Source organism: Apis mellifera, linkage group LG4, assembly GCF_003254395.2.
Source record: "Apis mellifera strain DH4 linkage group LG4, Amel_HAv3.1, whole genome shotgun sequence".
NCBI lineage: Eukaryota > Metazoa > Arthropoda > Insecta > Hymenoptera > Apidae > Apis > Apis mellifera.
The window spans coordinates 11,884,961-11,909,869 of record NC_037641.1 but is presented as its reverse complement, the minus strand read 5'-3'; the positions used below and the strand labels follow the sequence as shown (position 1 = coordinate 11,909,869).

Sequence of the window (24,909 nt, the reverse complement as noted above, 5' to 3'; positions counted from 1 at the left end):
ATCTTTATAATACATTAAAGAGATGAACTAATAACTTGTTTCTTTTTAAAATTATATTATGAAAAAAATTTATTTTATTTTTTTTTTATTTTAATATGTAATTTTATTAATTAAAATTTTTTTTAAATTATTAATATTGTAATTTTCTAGTAAATATGGCACTGTAAATCTATAAAGTTTAATATCAATGCTTAAAATACTTAAAGGTTCATTTTTATGAAAATTTCACTCGAGATTTAAGTAAGCATCTTATTATTATATAGTCAATTGCATACGAATATTCGTAAGATAAAGATCATTTATTGCAGTTTATTTTAATATTAATACGCAGCAAAATGTTAGGTGGTAAAATGCAAGGTCTTACAAAAGAATCTCTGAAAAAGAATTCTATGGTATGTGAAAAAATAATTTAAAAAGTTATATGATAAAATTATCATTGATTTTTCTTTAGTTACTGCCACTGTTTTTCTGCATCGGATTTGGAGCATTTGCTGCTACAGGCTATTTATTACGCCTTGCATTACGAAGTCCTGATGTTACGTGGAATACTAGAAGCAATCCTGAACCATGGAATGAGTATAAAGATAAAGATTATAAGGTATGTTGAATATATAACGAGAATGACAGAAGTAATATGATTAAAAAATAATTTCAATTTTAATACCAAATAAAATAATAAAATTAACTAACAAAAATTTTAAATAATTAATTGTCTCTAAAATTTATATAATTATCCGATTTTTTTCATTTTTATTTTCAGTTTATTAGTGTTCGTGATACAACTAACTTCAGAGCAACACCTCCGCAATATTAAAAACATATATTTTGTAAACTAGTCTTAATTAAAAAAAGCTATGTAGAAATCAAATTAATTTATACTTTATATTATTTTAAATGATAATGATAATAGATTAATTTATTGTTAATGTCATTAAAATATTTTACAAGACATGTATTATAAAAAATTAAATAATATTCAAGAAATAAAAATTTAAATATAATAATTTATTATGATTTATTATATTATAAAAATTAATAAGTTAATATATATTTAATTATTTTATTTCCTATATCATAATTATATATAAATTCATTCTACATATATATTTTCAGCTAAAGTATTTTTGTCATAATCAATTATATATATTATTATAAGCATGCGACCAATTACACAAAAATAGTCGTCAAAATAAAATTTGGATTAGGTTATGAATAATTACGATGTTTGAAATGCTAACGTAACAAAACATTTTTATCGATTGCATATGTATTAAATTACGAACTGTATCGCAAGAGAGCGCGTACATCAATCACAATTTAGTTAAAATTTTTATTTCCTTATAAATAATGAAATTTATTGAAATCATTTGAATAATGTATATATAAAAATATTGTTAAATTAGACATTTTTAAAATTTGAATTTTTCTTTAACATGATAATATTTTATTAGTTGAAACAAATATGTATTTGTGATAATAGTTTTTTCTGAGAATCAGATTATTTATTTGTGATGTCACGTTAGAAAGATATATAGATACTAATTAGAAAGATAAGTAAGATTAAAGAATTATAGATGCATTTTCTTAATGATAAGTGAAACGTAATTTAATAAAAAATATATTTTTATCATTTATTTTAAAATTTACATGTGCAATTAATTGTATAAATTTTGATATTTTAGTTAAAATATTTTTATTGATATAATTTTTAATTGAAACACTTAAGATTTTTTTTTTGAAATTTTTATTTTATATATATATAATATGAATTCAACTTGGGAAGATTTTTATGCTATCCATCCACCACCTCAAGATTTTGATCAGAGTGAAAAATTATTAAAAGCATTTGTACAACGACAATTGAAAAAAAATAATATGGTTGTATTAATAACAGTGAGTGTTCACAAAATGTTATATTAAGTCATTATTACTTAAAATTATATATAAAAATATATAAATATAATATAATATATATAAAAATATATATATAATTTTATAGAGTGGTGGGACAACAATACCTCTAGAACACAATACAGTAAGATTCGTAGATAATTTTAGTGCAGGAACAAGAGGATCTGTATCTGCAGAATACTTTCTAGAAAATGGATATTGTGTAATTTTTGTGTATAGGTATTTTATATTAATAAATGTTTATTAATATAAATATATTTGTATATTTTAAGTTAATTATCTATATATAATTTACCTATTTGTAGAGCTAATTCCTTGGAACCATTTTCAAGACATTATAAAGGACAGAAAATTTTAGATATGATAGAAATCAATAAACAAAATGAAAAATGTATAGTTACAGGTATATGTTTCTTTTATTTTACAAAAAATCATTTAATATTTGAAATAATAATGATATGATTATTTTTAGTTTTACCGCAATATACAGAAAATTTGGTAAAAATATTTCATAAATACAAAGAAACTTTAAATCAAGATAAATTATTACAAATCACTTTCACTACTCTTTCCGAATATCTTTGGCTTCTTCGATCTGCTTGTCAAGCATTAGCTCCACTTAAAAATAGAGCAATTTTATATTTAGCAGCTGCAGTTTCAGATTTTTATATTCCATCTAATGAATTGGTATATATTTTTTAATTAGATTTTCTACCAAAAAGTAAATAAAGATAAACATTGATGTACATATATATAAATGATTTTTTCAGGCAGTTCATAAAATTCCTTCTACTGGACCACCAACAATATCTCTTCAATTAGTACCAAAAATCTTAGCTCCTCTTGTAAGTTTATGGGTTCCAGAAGCTTTTGTGGTATCTTTCAAATTAGAAACTGATGACAATCTTCTAATTTCAAAAGCAAGAGAGGCACTAAATAAATATAAACACAACGTGAGTAATATTAATGAAATATTAATATTATTTAATTATATAAAAAAGATCTGAAACTTATTTTTTTTACATATTGAAACATTTTTCTGCAGTTAGTTATAGCCAATGTATTGCACACTCGAAAACAAAAAGTAATAATTGTTAGTCAAGAGGATATCTATGTTATTTCTCTTACTAATGAACAATTAAATAAAGGTGAAGAAATTGAGCAATCGATTGTTAATAATCTCATTGAAAAACATCAAATTTTTATACAATCTACTCAACAATGCGAATGTTGATGAATATTTTGCTTATATATATTAAATAAATGCATTTATATAATAAAATGCATTTTAATGTATTTATATTGAATAAATATTAAATACAATGTTGAATAAATATTAAACGATTGTATTTTGTTTTTTTTATTGTTAATTAATAATTTAGATTAATATATTGGCATATTATGAAATTTTAAAAAATAAATTAGAAAGTATTAACTCTATTATATTTTTTATATATTATTTACATCTTAAAATCAACATAAATTAAGTTTACATACATATTTAAGAATCTTTGTTATCATATTTTTCACGATTATTCTATTATTTTATATCAGTTTGGAATGTATATATAATAGTATTTCTCTTAATTAACTGATAATTTAAAGCTAGATTGAAAGTAATAGAATATTAATTTTTGAGACTTGTTATATGCATATTGATTTTATCAATTAATTGTCTATCTGTTGTTTCACATTGTGCTAATAAAAAAGTTAATGCCATAATATCTTTTTGTTCTACTGCTGTTTGAACTGCCTCATTTATCATTCTGCAAGAATGTTTTTTATTTTATTATATTTTTTATGATTTCATAATAATTATATTATGTTAACAATTTATGTTAAATTATATGTTACTTACTTTAATTTAACCAAATATTTTACTTTCAATTCATTTTTTACTTTAGATAAATATTTTTTCGCTTCTCTGTCTTTATTATATTTTAAGCATTCATCAATAAAAGGCTAAAACAAGAAAAACAAGAAAAAGAAACAACACATTTATATATTGATAATAACAAATGAAATATATTTAATATTGTGCGAGCATACCTCATAACCAATAGGTGATTTTTTACTTTTAGAAAATTTTTCTAATTCATTCCATGCACCTTGTTCCGCCAAACACTGTATTCGTAGCCACCAATATCTAAAAGAAACTTTTTATATTATTCATAAAAATAATGATATCAAAAGAAAATATTAGAATAAACAAAAATTTAAAATATACAAAATATGCAAAATATATCATACCTTCGATCCGATATTCGATATTCTGATTTCAATTTATCAGCTAACTTTAATTCATTGCGCAATAATAATATTTTTACAGTATCATGAAGTGGTTTTCCTACAATTATTTCTTGTAGTGTATCTTCCATAGACCTTTGATAGCGTAACAATTTTATTTGCTCTTCTGTCAAAGCGGCATTAGTATCGTTACGAGCTAATTTAAAATTTTCCTGTGCGGATTGTAATAATGCTTCTCTCGACATTACATTCTAAGGAATATTATAAAATAATAAAATACAGTTACATATGTCATTAATGATTGATTATATTAATTGTTGCAAACCTTCCGCTGATAACTCTCGGTAATAAACCATATTGCTTGAGAATGAAAATCATCGTATTGATTATAAATATCGCGAAGTGTTTCTCGGTTATGATTCTGACAATATTTAATATATAAAGCCATTGCTAAAGGACAATGCATTATCGACATCTGGAAAGAATTAATGAAAAAAATATTAAGCATCTCTTAAATTAATCAAAATCAATAAAATTATACCTGAAAATCACCAAGAGGCATATTTTCTCTGAGATGAAGTATTACAGTATAAACTAAATCGGTATTTCCACTTTCAACTGCTTTACGTAAAGCAGCTTTTTCCTCACCAAGCGTTAATAAAAGTGGTACTTGTTGTTGTGCACGTGGTTCATAATCTATTAGCTAAAAAGATACAAATAAACAACAAAGAACAATTTGGATTAGTTATTTAACAATAATAATCTACTTTAATTGCTAATTGTTTTCGACCACAGTCAGCTGCTCTTCTTGCAATTTCGCTATAAGAAACACCAGGCGCATAGCCTAATTTATCAGCTATTTCTTCTGCTATTTGTTCTTTATCTAGCTGTGTTTGTTTTACCTATTATAAAAAAATAAATAAATATATGTTTATTATAAAATTTATATTTATATAAATATTGTTCGAGTAAATGAAACATAGCAACAAATATTACTTTGTAGCAAGCCCAATGAGCTAATATTCGACTTTCCCCTTCGATTTCTGGTAATTGAAGATGCCGTGCAATTTGTATACTTAGATAGTAATGTCGTCTAGCAACAAGTCTATCTAACAATACTTGGCTCGTGAGAACGGTGAATCTATCGCCATTAAGGTATTCTTTTAGGAAATAATAAAATTGAAGAAAATATGAAATGATTGAATTGTTTAACAACTATTAAATATTATTTGTTAAATAAAAGGATACTGTGTGTATGTTAGTGGAATTCCAATGGCAGGATGTCTCACAGCATTTAAAACTCTTAAAGTTCGACACATATTAACATAATATTCAGGATCAATTGTTTTACTAAATCCTTTTCCAAATTTTGCAGCCTATAGAATTAATAATAATAATGAAAAGCGAAAAAATATAAATAACATTCAATAACTTTACCTTCATTAAAAGTTTTTGTGTTTCAAAATCAAATTCATGACTAGCTCCATCAATGCAAGCTTTTATTGCTGCATCTAATTTATCTTTAACTAAATCCATATAACCATCAGCTTTGTGACTTCTTCTTTGAAATTGTTTAGAAGCTTCTAATAAATAAGATGCAGGATCAGTTGAATTAATTTGAAATATCTTTTGTACAACATTCGGTACTTTTTGTATCATTTCATGAGAAGAACCAGATAATACGCGTACACCATCAATTTCTGTAATAAGATGAACTGGACCATCATACGTATATGTTATAGTTTCGGCTGTTCGTCCAATTACCATTACAGTACTATTCCAACTACATATTACAGCTTCTGTTCCACACCTAAAAGTTTATTTATGAAATCAATCAATTATCATAACATTATAGGAAAATTATGCAAATGTATTAACCATGCTATGTTTTCTAATGATTCTTTCATATTTGTATAATGTTCGCAATATTTTTCACTAAAATCTATAGAACCCATATATAAATGACCAGTGTCTGTATAAAGAGCAATATGACGATTATTTCCAGATACAGCCATTGCAATCACACTGTTTACTTTATTATATCTGGTAAAAAGGTTGTCCTGAAAACATAAAAATCTTTTAAACATTATAAACATATTTTGTTTTATATTTCAATATTGAAAGCATTTATATTATACAAATGGTATATGTGTTGCAGTTTGATAAGATTGATGTATTACAAATATTCCATCTCTATTTGATAAAATTACACGTGTTTCTCTGTCGCAATGGACTAAATACCAACATTCAATTTGTCCTCCATATCCTGAAGATAAAAAAAAAATATACTGATAATAAAAATTTAATTCTTAATTTAAAAATATTGAATAAAATTTACTTACTAGGAATTTCTGATATTTGTCTAACTTTTGGTTCAGCTATGTTATTTACTAAAAATATACGATTGGTAGATGTTAAAACTGCAATACCAGTTCCACTATAAGTGACAAAAAATTTTGCTTCCACAACTTTAGTATCTTTTACCTCCTAATTAGAAGTATCATGATTATAATATTTTATATAAATAATCCTTAATCTTTAATCAAACAGAAAATATCATACATTTCCCATACTAAAAGCATGTAGATATGTACCAAACATATCATATATATGAATCATGCCATCATCTTCTACACATAATAATTCTTCTTGTTGAGACCAACCCAAAAGGACTAATTGAGCACCACTCCACTAACAAAAGCAATGAAAATAAAGAAAAATAAATATGAAAAAAAAAACTTTAAAATATAATTTATCACTTGGAAAATATAATTTTTGAAATTTTTACTTGCAATTTGGCTGTTAATTTTCCAGAAGAAGTATACAAATATATCATAGGTTTATTTGCTCCTTGTACTTTAACTAATTTTTTAGGATTTCTAGTGACTGCAATAGAACCTCCATAAGGAGCAGCCACCAACATGTTATTATTTGAAACTTCATGTTGAAAAGATAATGGATATAATTCAAATTTTCTAAAAAAAGATTATTTTTTTATTCTTCTTATATATAAATTTATGTCAAAATATGATAACCTCACATTTTTATTACCTAAAATACACATCTCGACCCAAGGGAAAACAATCGGCAGTTAACATTAATAACATTTTTACCGAAATGAAAAATCGAACGTTATTTTAATCAAATATTACTTCATGAGTATAACTTTATGGTATATATGGTATAAAGAATATTAATTATGTTTTAAACCTATTTAAAGTGTTATTGAATTGTTTCGTATCAAACACAAATATACGATGGCGAAGATTCCACATGAAATACTGTATATGCAAAAAATACACATGAAAAATCATTTTATCGCTTTTATACTTTTAACAATATAAATAATGTTATAATGTTATAATGTTATAATGATTTGCATTCATATTATATATAATGATTTTTTAAATCCCGCAATTAACAAAATAATAAATATAACCTTTCGATCAAAATTTATTCTTTTACTGATTAGAATTGATTGGCGCAATAAAGAACTTATAATAAAAGTGATTATAATAATAAGGAATTATTACTGAAATATATATATATACTATATTATTCATTATGAATTGAAGACAAATTCGTATTATATTAAATCAAGCAAAATATAAAATATCTGAAGAAATAGAATAAATATAAAAAATATAGAATTGAAATTACTGAATAATTTTGATAAAAATTAAGAATAAATAATTCTGCTTAAAAAAATATTTGATTATAAATTCGATGAAAAAATAAAATAAAATAGAAAAGAGTGTAAAAATTTAAGTGGACTCAGAAATACCAGATGAACATAGTAGCAGTGAAAGGTTTTCTGATAAAACATTCTTACGTTCATTCAATTACGTTTCGCATTCTTTTCTTAAACTGCCTGTACTACATACATACATATATGTATACATGATATACAAAGGCATGTTTCGTATACCGTTCATTCGATTCTTTACCGTTTCCCCTACCTGGGAGAATCTCGCTGTAAGTCGAGGTGGTATCTCGAACGTAGGTAACCCCGTTAAGTCTCCATCTGCGAATCTACTGTACTGTCTTGTCTATTGAGAAAGACAGTACAACGTGCTTCTTCTGTGCTTTTTTTCCTTTTTGTGTTGATTGCAATTTTTCATTTTTGAAAGAGTTTAATATCATACTTGTATTTTTAATTTCTTGATAATTTATATTTTAATATTTTAATCGATTCGATCGCGATACCTTCCACTTTGTTTCTTTTGAGATCAAGAAAATACAGTCGAGACAAGTTGAATCATGCGAAAATTTAAAGCACAAGAAATTGATAGAATAGAATAATTGATACAATAAATCAATGTTCATTCGATTTTTAAACGAACGCGAGTGAATTTCAAGAAAGAAAAAAAAAAAAAAAAACCCGGCTAATTAGACGGCCGTGGTTATATAGTTAAACGATGAAGCGGGATTGTTAGTGATTCAATCGACTTTAAACAATTTAACTAATCGCATTTGAATGGTGATGTTTTTATTCGGATAAATGTCAATAAGGTGGAAAATAATGAATATGATAAGAACGTAAGTTGCCCTTTCGGCAAAGAAATATAACTCTACGATATACTTTTTTCTCAAGATCTTACGATTTTGTTAATACACTAATCACTAATATAACGAAAGACAAATTTACGAAGATGAAATTGGTAAATTTCGTTTACTCTTACACGCGATAATATATATATATATATAATGTGCTAAACAAAACCCGAATGATCCTTCCTGAATGGAAAACGAGTGGAAATAAGCAGAAGTGAGTAGATGAGAGCAAGTGAAGAATTGTGTCGCGTATTAATCTAGTCGGACCACATAGTTGTGACGAAGAACCTGACGCATAAAATTCCTTCGAGGTCGCGCGCCTTCTCGACTCGTTTCATCTTTAAACCTGTTCTTCTTTGCGCGTAATCGCGCGCGATGTGGTCGACGTGGTAACTTTGATTCGTGCTACGTGTTCGAATTTCATTTTTTTAATGATTATTCAAATGTCGAGATCAAATCTCGTGCGTTATCCGTTCGCACACAATTCAGATCGAACTTGTTGCATCATCAGTACCAGTATGCGACCAGTATTCGGGTTTGACTAAAACGGAAAACGAAATCACCGTTATATGTAGATATACTATACTCTCGCCTCTGCAACCGCTTCGCTTTCTCATTCTTTCTCTTCTTGTTTTTTTTTTTCACGTTACTCGTTGCTCGTTTCGATTTTTTCGTCCTTTTTTTTTCGTGCGAATAAATGAAAAGAAAAATAAATAAACAAATAAACATGATCAGTAACGAATATATCGTTTTCAGGTACTGTCTGGCGATAATTATTTGCCCATTTTTTAACATCGTTCTCGCAAGAGAAACGAAATGGATACCGTGCGTCGAGTTGAAACGGGATTTACATATCCCGTGCAAATGTTCCGTGTCAACGGAGTACAGCCGATCGATCGAGATGAACTGCGATCAAGTGGTGTTCACGCGGAGTGCCACGGACAGTTTGAAGGGGCAACCGATCGTTTCCATGAGTCAGAGGAACAGCGGATATCAAAATTTGCCGGAAGATCTGCTCAATTCCGGTTTAAGTTTAAAGAAGCTCGATCTGTCCGACAATTCGATTTACAAATTGATGGGCCGATCGCTTCAAGCGCAGACGCAATTGGAGGAATTAAGACTCGCCGACAACTTTTTGGGCGACAATCTAAATCCCATATTCTCGAGTAACGAGTTCCACGGTATGAAAGAGTTGAGGCTGCTCGATTTGTCCAGAAACGGTCTTCGAAGTTTGGAGGAGGGGATCTTCAAAGGATGCGAGAATCTGGAACAGCTTTATTTAGATGGCAATAACTTGACGACGATACCGACGATGTCATTAAAAGGACCCAAGTCTCTCAGAGTACTTTCTCTTTCTGGAAACAATATTGGTGGGCAAAAAAAAAGAAAAAAAACAATAAAAACGATTCGAATGAACGAATTTGACGATTCTTTCTCATATTTCTTTTTTTAGGATCGCTTCCGCGCGCCGCTTTGTTGATGCTAGGCGAATCCCTGTTAAGATTGGATTTAAGCGAGAACGAATTGTCTCATATGGAGGATGGAGCACTTTTGGGTCTCGAGCAATTATTTTTGTTGAATATTTCTCGCAACGATCTTAGCCGGTTTAACAGTGACGTTTTTAAAGGTACGTGATCTATTTATTAAAAAAAATTAGAAAGAAGAAAAGATAAAGGAAGAAATAAATTTAATATTTATAAGAATTGATAAAAAAAATTATAGAATAACGATTACTTTTAGGTGCTTACAATTTATTGCAGTTGGATCTGTCGACAAATTTTCTGCGAGAATTTCCAAGTGACGCTTTAAGACATTTAACGGAATTGAAATTTCTCAATGTATCGAACAATTTGATCGATGTAAGCGATTGATTTACATTTCCTGGAGACAAGTTTGTTCTGGAGAAGAAAATCATGATTTTCATTCTAGGAGATCGAGCATGGGCATTTATCAACTTTAGGGGAGCTTCAGGTGCTGGATCTTAGCCGAAATAACATTGGACGGCTAGGTTTCAATACATTTTCGAAATTATCAGAATTGACCAGGCTCGATTTGAGTCTGAACGCGTTACGCACGGTATGCGAGTAAGAATGATGAAAAAGAGTGAAAAAAAAAAAAAAAAAAAAAAAAGAAAGAACGTTTAATTTCATTTTTACAGATCGAGGAATCATCGTTCAATGGTTTGAAGAAATTGAAATGGTTGTCGTTGCAAGACAACAACATCTTGCTGGTACCAGCTACCGCTTTGACAAAATTACCATCTTTGACTCATCTACACTTGGAGTTCAATCGAGTTGCCGCCCTCCCGATCGAGTTGATCGAAGCGACAGCCTCGACCCTCGCAACGTTGGCCCTCACACGGAATCTGGTTCGAGAAATACCCGCTGGATTGTTCCAAGATTTTCAAGAGTTGACGAGGATCGAGTTGTCCGGCAACATGTTGTCGAGGATAACACGCGATACGTTTGCCGGATTGGAAGAGACGTTGCTCGAATTGGACGTGTCCTCGAATAGATTGACCACGATTGGCCAACTTCCCCTCAGACGATTGATCTCCCTCGATTTGTCCGGGAACCGGTTAACCCGAATCCCCCCAGAAACGTTCGATTATCTGGAAAGGGTACGATATCTGAATCTAAGCTCGAATCCTCTCTACGGCGGTTTCCCACCCGTATTCCCGTCCTCCGTGATCGATCTCGACATATCCCGTACAGATTTAAACGTGCTGCCCTCTATTCTGTTTCGAAATCTCGACTCCCTCGAGAGGATATCGATCGCTGGAAATCGGTTGGAAAGAATCGAGAGGGCCACGTTCGATCGGCTGGTCAATCTATCGAGGATCGATTTGTCCGGGAATCTTATCGAGCGTGTAGAGAACGAGGCTTTCGTGGGGTTGACCAATCTGTACGAGTTAAATTTACGGGGCAACAGGTTGGCTTCGTTTTCCGGGGAGCACTTCGACACCGGAACCGGATTGGAGTATCTCGATCTATCCTCGAACCGAATAGACAGATTGTCGCCGACCGCTTTCGCCATTCATCCGAGATTAAGGGAGCTTGATCTCTCCGACAACCGATTTCTCCACTTTCCAAGCGACTATTTGAAACCGTTGCAATTTCTCGAATGGTTAAATCTATCGGGGAACGAGTTGAGATCCGTCGACGAGTTTTCCTTCTCTCAACTCATTCGGCTTCGAACGTTGAACCTCGCAGCGAACCGGATCGAGTCGCTCAACGAGCTCGCTTTCCATAATTCCACGCAATTACAATTGCTCGATTTGTCAGGGAACGAAATCGAGGCTCTGAGCGAAAGAACGATGGAGGGCCTGCTCCGTTTGGAACACCTCAACCTTCGGAACAATCGTTTGAATTCACTTCCAGAAACGATATTCGATCCAACGAGAGTTCGCTCCGTAGAGAGTATCGATTTGTCTGGGAACCGATTAAATGAAATTCCGATTAGATCTTTGCAACGACAGACCGCCTCACTTTCCAGCTTGAACCTTGCTCGAAATAAAATGGTCGAGTTGTTTAGCCAGGAGGTTGCCAGCAATGTGAAGGAATTGGATCTATCGGATAATCCGTTGAGCGCGAACGCGATCAAGGGAATACTGGGAGAAGCGAAGATTCTTCGATCGTTGAACTTGGCAAATACTGGGATCAACCGTCTGACGGTCAGACTCGAGACACCTTTCTTGAAGCGGCTCAATCTCTCCAGGAACGACTTGACCGAGCTCAAAGCAACCACCCTTGAACGCGCTACAATGCTCGAAACGTTGGACGTCTCGAGGAACAGATTGTCGGATTTTTCGAACATGAATCAAACGTTTCAAGCGTTACCTGCCCTCCGCTGGCTGGACGTATCCAACAATCACGTGAAGATTGTCAACGAAACCAGTTTCAATAGCTTGACGAGTTTACGTTTCTTGAAAATGTCCAGTCTGCAGAATTGTACGAGAATCGAGCGGAATGCATTCAAATTGTTCGGAAAGCTTCGTTCCTTGATAGCCTACGATTATCCAAAATTAGGTTATTTCGACGTTCAAGGAATTCTGAAAGGAATGAATAATTTGGAACTGTTGGACATCGAGATCAAGGATTCATCGATAAGCAATGAACAACTATCGATACGGTCGCATCCCCGGCTCAAGGAGGTGATTTTACGAGGGGACAGGCTCAGAAGTATTTTGTCCAGTTCGTTGGTCGGTGTCAGAGGACCTAAGCTAGTGTTCGGTCTCAAAAACACTTCCGTCGACTCGATGCCTGCCGCTCTTTTCTTTCCGGTACCACGTTCGACCGAATTGGAACTCGATATCTCTGGTAGCAAATTTACCACTCTATCCGGCCAATTTCTTTCTGCGCTTGACGAACGAACCGGTTCGGTGAAGATAAAGGGGCTCCGATACAATCCGATTGATTGTAATTGCGACGCGAGACATCTGTGGAAATGGTTGAAAACGGTCGGTAATGACGATCCTTCGAATCTCGTTCTCTGTTCCGCTCCTGCCAATCTGATTGGCTCGTCGCTCACTAGTCTCGCCGAACATCGATTGTCATGTGACTTCATCTCTTATACCTCCGTTGACGAGCTTGTCGACGACAACACCTCAACTAATCACGTTCACATTGCCTCGTCTTCCCCTTCCACTACGGTCAGATCGACATTTTCGGAACCCGAGATTATTTGGACAGTAGCGCCTGCGGTACAAAACGGCGATCGCAATAAACATTTTAATAACGATCACGCCACTTCCTCGCCAGCCGGATCTTCCACCGGCACTGACGACACACTGATTATCGGTATTGTAGGAGGAGTTGTCGCATTTATAGCATTGATCGTAATCGTAATCTGCGTGTGCCGTTTCAGATGGTCCTCCAATCGAATCGATCAGACGCGTTTAGCTGTAGCGGCAGCGACTAGCAGTATTCCCGATGCCTCGATGGTTAGGCCCGCTAGCGCCTATTCGGGCAAGATCAATCACGAGCTTTATCTCGGATCGTATAACGAATCCACGTTAGATCGTGGAAATAACGCGATAGCCCCTTGTATTCCAACCATGTCGCATCAAATGATGCCTTTGGTTCAACCACCAGTGCACCTTATGCACACTCTTTTAGCGCAAACTCAACCACAATCGCAGTCCCAATTGCCAGCGCAACAATTTTACGGATACTGCGATGGCTCTTCTTTACCTATTTACATTGCCTGCTCAACCGATGCCAAGTGCGACAGATAACCTGTAAGATATTTACCTTTCCTTACCTTTCTACCTTATATTTCCACTATTTCCATACACACATATACCTCATAGTTTACTCGATCATATTCTGTCAACAATGTGTTCTGTTGACGTATTCACGTTCATTCATCAAACATTCGTCAATGATTGTCATTTAACGACTAACAAATAAGTACTTATATACAAAATACTCACATATGCTCAGCGCATGTGCGTAACCTCGTATACAAAACATGTTATATATATTTTAGATATTTTATAAATGTGTGCGTATATTCACACTGATATTCTTAGTTATGAATTTATATGTATATTTTATATAAATCATATAAATTATATACTTTAATATATCTACTGTTCATTTGTTGCTTGTATTTATATCTATCATCTTGAGAGAAAAAGACATATATTTATTAAAACAATAATTTTAAAATTGAAAATTTGTGCATTTATAATTGTATTCAAGAATTATTAGATTTAAGATTTTTAAGATTGTGATATGAGAAATTGAAATTTTAACTTTAAAATGAAACTTTAAAAGTACTGAAATTTTCAGAAGAAAACGAATAGTTAACAAATTTTCAATATTACATCATCGATACGTTAGAATGAAGTATTAATAGTTAATAATTGAATCGAATTTTATATTAAAGTTACAAGAAACTTGCCTGAAGTTTCAAAATATAATTTCAAAAATGTTAACTTTTAGTAGAAAATAAATTATTAATGAATTTTTCATTAATAATAGTTCTCGAAATAATGAAGATTCTGTTTATTCTTTTCACACAATGTTACTTTCCTTGTTTATGACTTGGAATACTTCCTTGCATATTCTGCTATCCTAGTAACAAGTCGGAATTTCGATAATTCAAACGCGAGATGGCGCTAATTTCCAAAACTTTTTGATAGATATTTAATTTATCAGCCGAATGTCCTTATTTAGAAATTTGTAATATAAAAAGAATAAACGTAATAAAAAATTGCATAATGTTAGATTGTTTGAAAAGATTATTATAGAGTAATTTATAAATATATTCAAATAAAAAAATGACAGAATGATGTGTCAAAAATCATGGAAAAAGAAATTTATCGAAAGAAAAAATGACAAAAAAGCAGATAAAAAATATAAAGATATGAAAATATATTTAAACTATAAATGGAAAATATAAAAATACAAAATAGTCATATAAAATATATTAATGAAATATGAAAACATAAAATTTATATAAATATATAAAATATGATGTAAAATAAACAATTTTTAAAATTCTTTATATGATATTCAAATTTAGCTTCAATTTTAATTATTATTACAATTATTCTAAATCGAATCAGTAACATTACAAATATTAAAATGATAAAAGAACTTTAAATGGTTTTAGAACTTCTTTAAGATGTGGGATAAAAAATATTGAGTGATAAATCTATTCTATATATTGTTCGTGGCAGTAATCTTGTCATTATTTGTTGCTACTTAGGGAACACGTGTTAAGTGATTGAGTGACTGATATTATATAGTTTTTCTAGATACAACAATGGCAAGAAACCGAAAACATAAGCAAAAAAAAAATTTCGCAGAAAAACGTCGTGAAAAACAAAAGGTACAAACATTAATTGTTGAAAAAAATAATACCGGTTACAATTTACGGTTATGTTTATTATTATATACAGCGTTCATTAATAGTATACATATTAAAAATAAATTTAATTATTAAAAAAATTTGTTTATATATATAATAATACATAAATTTTTTATGAATTATACAGAAAAAGGATGAATGGGATATTACACCACGTCATAATTATGCAGATATTATCAGGGAAAATAAGGATTTTGAAAATTATTACAAAACTCAAAAAATTGTTCCTGAAGAACAATGGGATTCTTTTATCAATACTATGAGAAAGAATCTTCCAGTAGCATTTAGAATTACAGGGTCAAAAGTAGAAGCTAAAGCATTAATGGAAACTATTAAAGGAGATTTTTTTAAGGAAATTTTAAATATGCATATGGAAGATGATTCTAAAAATAATGAGGAGACTAAGGATATATTACATTGTTTGCCATTTTATCCTGATGGATTAGCTTGGCAATTACAATTAACTAGAAAAGATATTAGAAGATCTGAAACTTATTTTAAATTACATAATTTTTTAATTGTTGAAACAGAAAGTGGAAATATTAGTAGACAGGAAGTAGTTAGTATGGTACCACCTTTGGTATTAGATGTAAAACCATCCCATAAGGTAATTTTAATATTATTATAAATTTAATTTTGAACTTAAAAAGAAATAATTTTATATAGGTTTTAGATATGTGTGCAGCACCAGGATCAAAAACAGCTCAACTTATTGAAATGATACATACTGAAGAAGGAAATTCACTTCCAGGTACTGAAATGAAATTTAAAATATTTATAAACAAATGATGCAAATTTCATTTATCTTTATTTTTTACAGAAGGTTTTGTAATAGCCAATGATCTTGATAATAATCGATGTTACATGCTTGTACATCAATCGAAAAGATTAAACAGTCCAATTGTTTTAATTACAAATCATGATGCCACAATATTGCCTAATTTTACTACTACTAAACCAGATGGTACAAAAGAACTATTAAAGTCAGTAAATTACAAGAAATAAAATATTTTTATTTTCATTAAAGATTTTAATAATGATTTTTATATTTTGTTACAGATTTGATAGAATACTTGCTGATGTACCATGTAGTGGTGATGGCACAATGAGGAAAAATCCAGATATTTGGTGTAAATGGAGTCCAGCAAATGGTAACAATCTTCATGGGTAAATATTATTTTACATGATTTGTATTTATATTAATATAATAGTTATGATAATTCAATAGATAAAAATAATTTATATCTTTGAATTTAAAGGATTCAATTTAGAATAGTAAGAAGAGGTTTAGAACTTTTAACAGTTGGAGGAAAAATGGTATATTCCACTTGTTCGCTAAATCCAATAGAAAATGAAGCTGTACTTCACAGGATTCTTGTCGAAACACAAGATTCTGTGCAACTAGTTGATTGCAGACATTTAGTACCTGGATTAGTATGTGATCCAGGTATTGTGTATTATATATTACATTGCAAAATTTCTTTTTTTCTAAAAAAATTAATGAACATTTTTTTAGGTATATCACATTGGTTACCAGCATCAAAAGATTTACAATATTACGAATCATGGGAAGATGTACCTGAACAATGGCAAACGCAAGTTCGTCCGAAAATGTTTCCACCAAAACCTGAGGATGCAGCTAAATTTCATTTTGAAAGATGGTACATAGAAATAAATTTTCTTATTAATTTTTTTGATTTAAACGCATGATAATAAATTTTCAATGATACAGTATGAGAATATTACCACATCATCAAGATACAGGAGGTTTTTTTGTGGCTGTTTTGGAAAAGGTAAATCATTTACCTTGGGAACGTGCATCACATATTAAAGACGAATCAACTGAGAATTCTAATTGTCAAGAGAGTAATAATGAATTAAGCTTAGAAGAAGAAGCAAAGAAAAATGTTCATGCTACCAAAACGTTTGATGAAATGAATAGGTTACGAATTGCTAAACAAAAACGTAGAAGAATTGCTTCTGGATTTAAAGAAGATCCATTTGTTTATTTTAAAGAGGATGAAGATGTGTGGTTATCCATTAAGTAAATGAACATTTTTTTATAATGTTTTATTTATTAATTATTATTAGTTTTATTTATTATTATTAATTGATTCTTAATATCGAAAAAAAATTTTCAGAAAATTTTACGATATATCTGACGATTTGGATCCTCGGTGTTTGTTGGTACGGTGTATTGGTAGAAAGAAAAAAAATATTTATTATACATCACCTGAAATACGTAATGTTGTATTGTCTAATGAAGATCAAATAAAATTGATAAATACTGGTGTTAAATCATTTGTACGTTGTGATAATAAGAATATGGATTGTCCATTTCGACTTGCACAAGAGGGAATACAAATTATTATTAAGTATATTGGTAATAGTAGAAAAATCAGAATATCTAAAGATGATCTGATAATGTTATTACAAAACAATAATCCAAATACACCACCTGAAATTGTGAAGCTTAATCCAGAAACGCAAGAACGGTTACAAAACTTTGGTAACATTTTTTATCATTGAACTAAATATTAATTGTAAATTTTATCATTAATTGTAATTTTTTATTATTTCTAATTTTATTCCTAAATATTCATTCGTATATATTATCTTAGCAACTGGAAGTTGTATACTTATGTACGAAGAAGAAGGAACAGAAAATCCATTAAAGCTACAAATGGTAGGATGGCGAGGTACAATGTCTTTGAGAGCATATGTTCCTATACATGATGCAATTCATTATTTACGTCTATTAGGAGCTGATTGTTCGAAATTTGGTATGTATTTTTTTTCTAGAAATATATATCAAATATATATTTGTAGATTTAAAATATTATTTGGAATTGTTATTTCAGAAAAAAATAAATTCAAAGAAAATCGTGCTTCTGCTGCTGCCGAAGAGTTGGATAATGAAATTTGTAATGATGTTAACGAAGCGGACAATAATTTAAAGAAAAACGATACGTTAGAAACTTCAAACGAATTAAAAGATGACACATAATTTTATAATATAAAATGAGGTTCCTTTAATTTCCTTTGAGATATCAATTTTAATACGTTGCAAGAATAAGTAAAAAATTTTCATTTGACTTAAAATTTAATAATGATACCCTTGACAAGATGACGGATATTATTTAATACATGTATATCTTGTAGAAATGAAATAAAACATTTTTATAAGATAAAAAAGCAACTATTATTAATTAATGGGAAATTTGTCGTTTTACTAATCGTTTTCTATGAAATAATTTATGAAATTACATGTATTTTTATAGTTTGAGCGACAAATATTTTTTACTTTTTTTATTATTATTTTCGGCCACTCAAAATATTTCACTGATTATAGTACAAATATTGTTATAAATATGGCCGGATATAGAGGAATCATTAATTCTGAAATGGCTATTGCCATAGTATTCAACAATATGTTATTAAATCGTATTGAACGTTTTGCGTCTACTGTATATTAAAGTTGGAAAAGATGAATATCTATTGTACGTCTTGTTGATATTCGTTTTAAATTACATTATGCGTTAGATTTTCATTCTCAAATTTAGTTGATAACAAGATTATTAGATTCTAGATTAAGAGGATTCAAAATTTGTTTAACATAGAGATTTCTACTAATAAAGGACGGGTTTTTCTATAAAAAACATTTAAATATAAGTATAAATATGAAAAATGTTGGGTAGCCCATAACATACAGATAAACTATAAAAAAAAAAACAAAAGAAAAATCTTCTCTAAAATTTTTTAAACTCCGAAAGACTCGAAGTTGATGGTTGACGCTAGTAATCTTTATTAGTTGGTGTGGTTATTTTCCCACTAAGGTTCTGAGAATTTGATGGAGATTTTGAACCTATAAATGAAATGAATTTCGCATTCATTGATGCATTATATATATTTAATAAATACTTAAATAATTAACTAAATACTTACAGCTTTTTCCTAATTTATTTCGAGGATTGTTCACACAGGGATGATCACCCATCAGATGCTCCCTCCATTTATTTTGATTGACAAGAGTAGAGCATAATGGACAACGATCGTAGCCTTCGATAGGTTCTGTAAATAATAATTCTATTATATATTTATTTATATCATCCTGTTCACGATCGAATTGCATACTTGTACACTTGTTATCTTTTCTATGTTCCTCGAACGAATTTTCATGGATTGCTTGCTTACATGTGTCGCATTTTACGTAATTGCTTCTCATATCACATTCATCTGAAAAATAAGATGAATATTTTTTATAATCGAATGCGACCATTGATTAAATAAATATAATTTGAAAGAAAAGAATACTCACTTAACAAATGTAAGTTCAAATACGAAATTTCCACCACTTGCTTACATGCTTCACATTTCGTTAACATAGGACAACTTCTCCAATAATGAATGTTTAATCCTTCTTCGGAATATCCTTGTCCTTTCGAAAGACAAAATATGCACATTCTAGAAAAAAAAAAAAAAGAAAAAGAAAAAAATAGAAAAAAAATATATTTCTTCAAACATTTCAATTAAGTACGATACATACTTGTCACCTTTATGTTCTGCACTATTCTCGGACGGAGATGTTATACTTGTTGAGCTTCCAGTACTGACAACAGGACTTGTCCTCGAAGGAGATTTTGTTAAATTTGCCACGTTATTTTCCGTTGATTTTGTCCGTGTAGGTGTCGTCGTTTTATGACTGGCTTCTATTTCTTTTTTTCTCTATATATATTTAATACGTAAGAAACGATGGAAACATGATATATATATATTTAATTTCTCATTAAAAAAAATCTATACCTCAAGATCAATCAAATCAAATTCGTGAAAAAGTTGACGATACAATAAATTTCTCCTGGTAATATCATCGTCAGGAGGCAATTGTTTGCGAACCAATCTAGGATTCACTTTGTACACCAACACTAGAATTCTTTCCGAAACTTTTCTCACTGCTTCCGCCGGATGATGCAATCCCGTAGAACCCAATTCCGACAATGTTCGACAAGTGAGCCCACTACAACAATTACAATGCCTTATCAGAGTAATTGCGTTTTAAAGGCTCAGTTTAAATGTTAAGTGTGGACCCCTGCGAGTGACAATTCACTAATAACAAGATCGTATCAATTGTCACAAGCAGTGGTCAAGCAGTTACTTTTAAATATGTTTATCCAACATAAAAGAGCTATTAAGATTATTTTGAGTCACCTTTGTTTATCAGTAGATATTCCATGGCTCAGAATCAACTGCTCCACCATTTCTAACCTACTCAACGCCAATCTTTGATGAGTGCTACTGCTGACAGGTCTTGTTAAGTGCACTGGTATAATGTGCAATTCTCGGACACATTTACAATCTGCCATACTGAGTATCGTGTGGACTGCCATGTTATGAATCCTTGGAGTGGTATCCCCTGATTTAGTCAATAATTCTGGGAGCAATCTTTCCACACTTCTCGCAATCTCCGTAGAAGATACCCTACGATGGTAAGAATATATTTACAATTTGCGATTTATCTTTCGCGTCTAATTGAGATATATTAGATTTATTACCTAGTTGCAAATTCTGAAAAAAAAATTCTAATCAATTGTGCAGCTAGACTGTATACACTGAAAACTTTGTCCCTAAGGGCTCTGTGTAATAACAAAATCGCAGCTCTGGCCGTTTTATTCGCGGAATGTTTCGAAACTTCTGGATCAAACGTCTTTAATTCTTCTTTCAATTGCATCAGACCCTCTTCCTTATCCGTGAATTGTTTCGAATAGAATTTCTCCACCTGAAAAATAAATTTTAATTTTTATTTATCGATTTTAACTCGTTCGTAAGAAAATTTGCATTACCATTTCCATTCCAAAGACAGCGATAGGTAAGGCAGCTTGCTTTTTCTCTCTGTCGTTTAACTTCGATATCACTTTCGTCTCCGAATTATCCATGTGGCATTCCCTCGTGAATTCGTTCGTGTGAGAACTGAAATACAATTTAATGAACGCACGTTTTACGTACGTTTTACTTTCCATCTTTTTTCTTACTGTCTTAGAGCAGGAATCGTTCTCTCTTCGTAAGCTTCGTAGCTCGAGCGAAGCGTCGGCCCTGCCGATTTCGTTTTCCTTCTAAGAGACCCTTTGTTGCAGTTATTCTGTCTTTCTATCACACCGTTCGTCGGATTATCGGTCACTTCTGTTGAAGTAAGAAAAAAAAGAAAGAAAGAAAATTCGAAATATCAACTCGTTTTAAAATTCGTTCATGGAAATTAACCTTACCAGGACTATTCGGTTTTTGATGCAAAGGTGAAACAGGTGGTTGGTGCGCGGGGCCGGTCGGCGATATAGCTCCGTCGCGATTAGGTGGAATTACCAATCTCGGAGGTGACGTGATATCCTCAGGAACAGTGGTTGTATTCGAGGTGCAGGTGTCTATTGATATAGGTTCTTTTCCCTCGACGGATGACTTGTTATTTTTTTCCAACGGCTATTCTCCAATCAAACCAACAAATAAGTGATTGGATAATTAAATTCGCATCAACAATTTTTATTATATTTACCCCTTGAAGCTCCAGCAGATCTTGCACCTCTAAACTTTGATAAACTTGCTGCCTGTATTGCTGCGCTTGTGCTTTTTTCGCCTTCGCCTTGTCGTAATCTTCCAACGCTATGGCATATTTCTTCTCCAATTCGTATTTTCCCAAACGTTCACCGGCTTTCCTCAAATTCTCCATCGCCACTTTCAGCTTCGAAGCGTATTCGAATCTCTCCTCTGAAAATATCCAAACGAATAAAAAAAAAAAATATAAACAATCGTACAATTCTCTAACTCACCCTCCACAGCCTGCAACTTTTTCGCTTCCATCTGCCTTATGATTTTGGCAACCTCGCGGTCCACGTACATCTCGAACGCCAAATCGTCGTAGGGGGACGTGTAATGCGGATTGTACGGCGCATCTCCTTGCCCGGTCAATTCTTGCCCGTAAGGCTCGCCGAGGATATTAATAGCGATAAGTCCGACCTAATAATTTTTCAAATCGGAATTTTTATTATTGCGTCTCTTTTTGACATACACTGTCGCGATGATATACCTGTTGATAAACATTGTGCGCGTTACTGTGCGGTTTGTGAAGTCTCAATTTAAGCGAGACCGCCTCGGTTTCCGGGAGAGCAACGCTCTTCAACTCTCTGCTTTTGTACATGGTCGAGGCGTTATCGGACAACGTGATGTAACCCAGGTAGCTAAACTCCGTCGTCACAGAGGCATTCTCCTCTCTCGAAGTCCAAATCTCAAGTTTTTCAGCTGCAACCAATTTTCATTATTTTTTCTAAACTAGACTCTGTCTTTCTCTCTCTCTCTCTTGTGATACATTGTTTGAAGAAGAAGAGAAAGGGAAACAATGAAAACGTTGGTACGGTATTAAAATAAGAAACGAGGGTGAAATGAGAAGGGCAAGAAACGATCTAGCCTCGGGGAAACCGGGCTTCCAGCGTGCTAATTCGATTCTCATTGTTCGCTCGAATTGCTTTTCTCGAATAATCATGAAACTTTCCACTATATTCGTGGCCATTAAATTCATCTCGTGGAATGAATTTCGCGATAACAAATGAAAGGACGAGAGGTAAGGATTGTTCGAAATGATTGTAACTTACGAATTAAATATTGATGAGCCAACACTTGTATTCTCGTAAGCTTCGTCGGGCCGTGCAGGCGTAGAATGAGTTCTTGGGGATATGTACATCTTCGTGAACTTTGCCAACCCCTTACCGTCGGCCCATGGACGTTCAATTCTAACGAGGAGTGCCTGTCCTCTTCGCCTGAGAAGATGAATTATTCGTTTACGTTCGTTAAATTACAATTTAAATGTAAAAAAAAAAAAAAATGAATCAAATATTATTTTAAAAAAGAATCACAACTATCGTGAATATTTAAATTTTTTTCTAGCTCGTCGAAGAATATTATTTTTTTGTTACAAAAAAAAACTGTACTTCGTTGCACGCGTTCTCTTCTTCTTCTTTCCTCGTTTTTACCCTCAAATCAATTCTTACTTTGCGCGATTGCATTCTATTGTGGATAAAAATGGAGAAGATTTCCACGCAATCGATAATCGTTTTAACGTCGTGAAAATTATATTCGGATGGACCATTAAAAATGTGATATGATTCGTCGCGCGATATCTTGGTTATCAAAATTACAATCGTGATCGAAGAGTATCGTAATGACGTTATTGTAAATATTTAATCGTTTGAAAGTACGAGGAATAAGAGGAAGAAGAAGAAAAAAAAAACTGGACACCGGTTACGTTTCTATTACGCTCTCGAGAGCGATATACGTGTGCAATCTTTAACGAGATGCGGTGAAGCACGTGTCGACTCGTTGTTGTTAACTCGTTTTTTTTTTCCCCTCTCCCTTCCCCTTAAAAACAGCAACTTCAAAATGAAAAAAATCCTTTTTCCGCGTATAGAAAGAGAGGAAAAAAAAAAAAATCGATGCCTCGCGTGCACGAAACAATTCCTTATATTTTTTATATATCCTTCGATGAAAATTTCTTCATTCACGTATACGCTACGTATTTGTGTGCGATATTTGTTCAATATTGTTCGCCAATCGTGGAAGAATCGGAAGAAATATAGTTACAAGTCGAGGTTATCGTCGTTCGATATACAATATTTCACAATCACAAACTGATCAACTCTTACTGGTCGCGTATACGACGTTGAATCCGATTTTTCGTGGCATGTCGTGGGGATGACTTCCTAGTGGCGGAAACGGCGTATCGGAACTACATATATGTATATATACTTGAACAATACAAAGAGACGATAAAAAAAAAATGTGTACAACAGGAGAAGGGGAGATGAAGAAAATGTCAAAATCTAAAAGGCACAGCCATTTGAAAGCTCGATAAGGGGGAGCTTGCAAGTTTCACCCCGGCGCGTAAGCAACGCCACTTGCACGTCTGGCCGCGGCGAAGCTTGCGACAGAACTGACATAACTGCACCACCGTCCCACGAACGGAAACTCTGATCTCGGCACCTCGAGCATTTTTCCCCGTTCGAAGAGAGAGAGAGACACTTTTCGCAAAGAGACACTTTTTTATTGGGAAATAAAAAAAAAAAAAAAAAAAGAAAAAAAATTGATGATCGGGAGCAAGCACACCGTAGATTCCGTAGATTATCTTTTTTAAAAATAGTTTTGACATTTTTCGAAGGGGATGATAAAAAATATTTATCGGGTATATTCGTATGTTAATTTTATGTTGTAAGAAAAAAAAAGATTGTTTCTGCTTATTCATAGAGAATAGATAAAAAAAGAACGTGTAATATGGATTAATTA

The 24,909-nt window shown here is 31.6% G+C and overlaps 6 protein-coding genes across 16 annotated transcripts; 4 read left to right on the top strand and 2 right to left on the bottom strand.

Annotated features, from left to right (window-relative positions):
- Window positions 1-232: 232 nt before the first annotated feature.
- On the top strand, window positions 233-868 carry LOC552809 (cytochrome c oxidase subunit NDUFA4). The gene is made up of 3 exons (XM_006567193.3): window positions 233-392; window positions 452-598; window positions 761-868. The coding sequence occupies exons 1-3, from the start codon at window positions 336-338 to the stop codon at window positions 812-814; spliced, it is 258 nt and encodes an 85-aa protein (XP_006567256.1). The 5' UTR covers window positions 233-335; the 3' UTR covers window positions 815-868.
- Window positions 869-1,171: 303 nt separating this feature from the next.
- Window positions 1,172-3,252, top strand: LOC411581 (phosphopantothenate--cysteine ligase). The gene is made up of 6 exons (XM_395052.5): window positions 1,172-1,893; window positions 2,000-2,130; window positions 2,217-2,314; window positions 2,384-2,598; window positions 2,682-2,864; window positions 2,957-3,252. The coding sequence occupies exons 1-6, from the start codon at window positions 1,765-1,767 to the stop codon at window positions 3,143-3,145; spliced, it is 945 nt and encodes a 314-aa protein (XP_395052.1). The 5' UTR covers window positions 1,172-1,764; the 3' UTR covers window positions 3,146-3,252.
- An 80-nt stretch (window positions 3,253-3,332) lies between these two features.
- Window positions 3,333-8,205, bottom strand: LOC409117 (vacuolar protein sorting-associated protein 16 homolog). Of its 4 annotated transcripts, none has more exons than XM_392642.6 (17): window positions 8,118-8,205; window positions 7,210-7,439; window positions 6,947-7,133; window positions 6,721-6,849; window positions 6,501-6,645; window positions 6,297-6,424; window positions 6,037-6,218; window positions 5,596-5,968; window positions 5,407-5,534; window positions 5,155-5,299; window positions 4,926-5,060; window positions 4,700-4,861; window positions 4,484-4,633; window positions 4,162-4,409; window positions 3,961-4,057; window positions 3,770-3,873; window positions 3,333-3,677 (listed from the first exon to the last, which is right to left on the bottom strand). In XM_392642.6, exons 2-17 carry the CDS (start codon window positions 7,263-7,265, stop codon window positions 3,539-3,541), a joined length of 2,508 nt encoding a protein of 835 aa, XP_392642.2. In that variant the 5' UTR covers window positions 7,266-7,439; window positions 8,118-8,205; the 3' UTR covers window positions 3,333-3,538. The 4 variants fall into 4 exon arrangements, with proteins under 4 accessions (XP_392642.2, XP_016767160.1, XP_006567258.1 ...); XM_016911671.2 differs by lacking the exon at window positions 8,118-8,205 and adding an exon at window positions 7,943-8,023; XM_006567195.1 differs by lacking the exons at window positions 7,210-7,439; window positions 8,118-8,205 and having other exon boundaries at window positions 6,951-7,134.
- A 143-nt stretch (window positions 8,206-8,348) lies between these two features.
- On the top strand, window positions 8,349-14,334 carry LOC725434 (protein artichoke). 5 transcript variants are annotated; one of them, XM_001121284.5, is made up of 6 exons: window positions 8,349-8,697; window positions 9,469-10,082; window positions 10,166-10,339; window positions 10,453-10,571; window positions 10,642-10,788; window positions 10,871-14,333. In XM_001121284.5, exons 1-6 carry the CDS (start codon window positions 8,660-8,662, stop codon window positions 13,946-13,948), a joined length of 4,170 nt encoding a protein of 1,389 aa, XP_001121284.2. In that variant the 5' UTR covers window positions 8,349-8,659; the 3' UTR covers window positions 13,949-14,333. The 5 variants fall into 5 exon arrangements, with proteins under 5 accessions (XP_001121284.2, XP_016767157.1, XP_006567259.2 ...); XM_016911668.2 differs by lacking the exon at window positions 8,349-8,697 and adding an exon at window positions 8,738-8,819; XM_006567196.3 differs by lacking the exon at window positions 8,349-8,697 and adding an exon at window positions 8,871-8,926 and having other exon boundaries at window positions 10,871-14,334.
- Window positions 14,335-15,392: 1,058 nt separating this feature from the next.
- Window positions 15,393-18,664, top strand: LOC411579 (tRNA (cytosine(34)-C(5))-methyltransferase). Its single transcript, XM_016911672.1, has 11 exons — window positions 15,393-15,552; window positions 15,719-16,198; window positions 16,258-16,342; window positions 16,412-16,574; window positions 16,651-16,758; window positions 16,851-17,038; window positions 17,108-17,252; window positions 17,324-17,635; window positions 17,733-18,100; window positions 18,213-18,374; window positions 18,453-18,664. The coding sequence occupies exons 1-11, from the start codon at window positions 15,487-15,489 to the stop codon at window positions 18,596-18,598; spliced, it is 2,223 nt and encodes a 740-aa protein (XP_016767161.1). The 5' UTR covers window positions 15,393-15,486; the 3' UTR covers window positions 18,599-18,664.
- A 172-nt stretch (window positions 18,665-18,836) lies between these two features.
- On the bottom strand, window positions 18,837-24,670 carry LOC100578015 (centrosomal protein of 104 kDa). 4 transcript variants are annotated; one of them, XM_016911670.2, is made up of 16 exons: window positions 24,273-24,670; window positions 23,226-23,390; window positions 22,664-22,875; window positions 22,407-22,593; window positions 22,133-22,344; window positions 21,852-22,059; window positions 21,621-21,768; window positions 21,432-21,558; window positions 21,144-21,367; window positions 20,800-21,069; window positions 20,395-20,626; window positions 20,138-20,316; window positions 19,910-20,055; window positions 19,726-19,827; window positions 19,537-19,662; window positions 18,837-19,456 (listed from the first exon to the last, which is right to left on the bottom strand). In XM_016911670.2, the coding sequence occupies exons 1-16, from the start codon at window positions 24,310-24,312 to the stop codon at window positions 19,386-19,388; spliced, it is 2,649 nt and encodes an 882-aa protein (XP_016767159.1). In that variant the 5' UTR covers window positions 24,313-24,670; the 3' UTR covers window positions 18,837-19,385. The 4 variants fall into 4 exon arrangements, with proteins under 4 accessions (XP_016767159.1, XP_016767158.1, XP_003250982.1 ...); XM_016911669.2 differs by having other exon boundaries at window positions 18,838-19,456; window positions 19,537-19,677; window positions 24,273-24,669; XM_003250934.4 differs by having other exon boundaries at window positions 18,838-19,456; window positions 20,395-20,608; window positions 24,273-24,665.
- Window positions 24,671-24,909: the final 239 nt, after the last annotated feature.

Bases quoted from the DNA above. Each gene is read 5' to 3' on its own strand.
- LOC552809 (XM_006567193.3), top strand. From the start codon at position 336: ATGTTAGGTGGTAAAATGCAAGGTCTTACAAAAGAATCTCTGAAAAAG. The intron at 393-451 runs GTATGTGAAAAA...ATTTTTCTTTAG, and splicing joins CTCTGAAAAAGAATTCTATG to TTACTGCCACTGTTTTTCTG. The intron at 599-760 runs GTATGTTGAATA...TTTTATTTTCAG, and splicing joins ATAAAGATAAAGATTATAAG to TTTATTAGTGTTCGTGATAC.
- LOC411581 (XM_395052.5), top strand. From the start codon at position 1,765: ATGAATTCAACTTGGGAAGATTTTTATGCTATCCATCCACCACCTCAA. The intron at 2,315-2,383 runs GTATATGTTTCT...GATTATTTTTAG, and splicing joins TGAAAAATGTATAGTTACAG to TTTTACCGCAATATACAGAA. The intron at 2,599-2,681 runs GTATATATTTTT...TGATTTTTTCAG, and splicing joins ATATTCCATCTAATGAATTG to GCAGTTCATAAAATTCCTTC.
- LOC409117 (XM_392642.6), bottom strand. From the start codon at position 7,265: ATGTTATTAATGTTAACTGCCGATTGTTTTCCCTTGGGTCGAGATGTG. The intron at 4,862-4,925 runs GTAGATTATTAT...GTATCTTTTTAG, and splicing joins GAAAACAATTAGCAATTAAA to CTAATAGATTATGAACCACG. The intron at 3,678-3,769 runs GTAAGTAACATA...ACATTCTTGCAG, and splicing joins AAATATTTGGTTAAATTAAA to AATGATAAATGAGGCAGTTC.
- LOC725434 (XM_006567196.3), top strand. From the start codon at position 8,886: ATGATCCTTCCTGAATGGAAAACGAGTGGAAATAAGCAGAA. The intron at 10,572-10,641 runs GTAAGCGATTGA...TTTTCATTCTAG, and splicing joins TATCGAACAATTTGATCGAT to GAGATCGAGCATGGGCATTT. The intron at 10,789-10,870 runs GTATGCGAGTAA...TCATTTTTACAG, and splicing joins GTCTGAACGCGTTACGCACG to ATCGAGGAATCATCGTTCAA.
- LOC411579 (XM_016911672.1), top strand. From the start codon at position 15,487: ATGGCAAGAAACCGAAAACATAAGCAAAAAAAAAATTTCGCAGAAAAA. The intron at 16,759-16,850 runs GTAAATATTATT...TTGAATTTAAAG, and splicing joins AATGGTAACAATCTTCATGG to GATTCAATTTAGAATAGTAA. The intron at 18,375-18,452 runs GTATGTATTTTT...TTGTTATTTCAG, and splicing joins AGCTGATTGTTCGAAATTTG to AAAAAAATAAATTCAAAGAA.
- LOC100578015 (XM_016911669.2), bottom strand. From the start codon at position 24,312: ATGCCACGAAAAATCGGATTCAACGTCGTATACGCGACCA. The intron at 23,391-24,272 runs GTAAGAGTTGAT...TCATCTTCTCAG, and splicing joins CAACGTCGTATACGCGACCA to GCGAAGAGGACAGGCACTCC. The intron at 22,345-22,406 runs GTGAGTTAGAGA...GGATATTTTCAG, and splicing joins AAAGTTGCAGGCTGTGGAGG to AGGAGAGATTCGAATACGCT.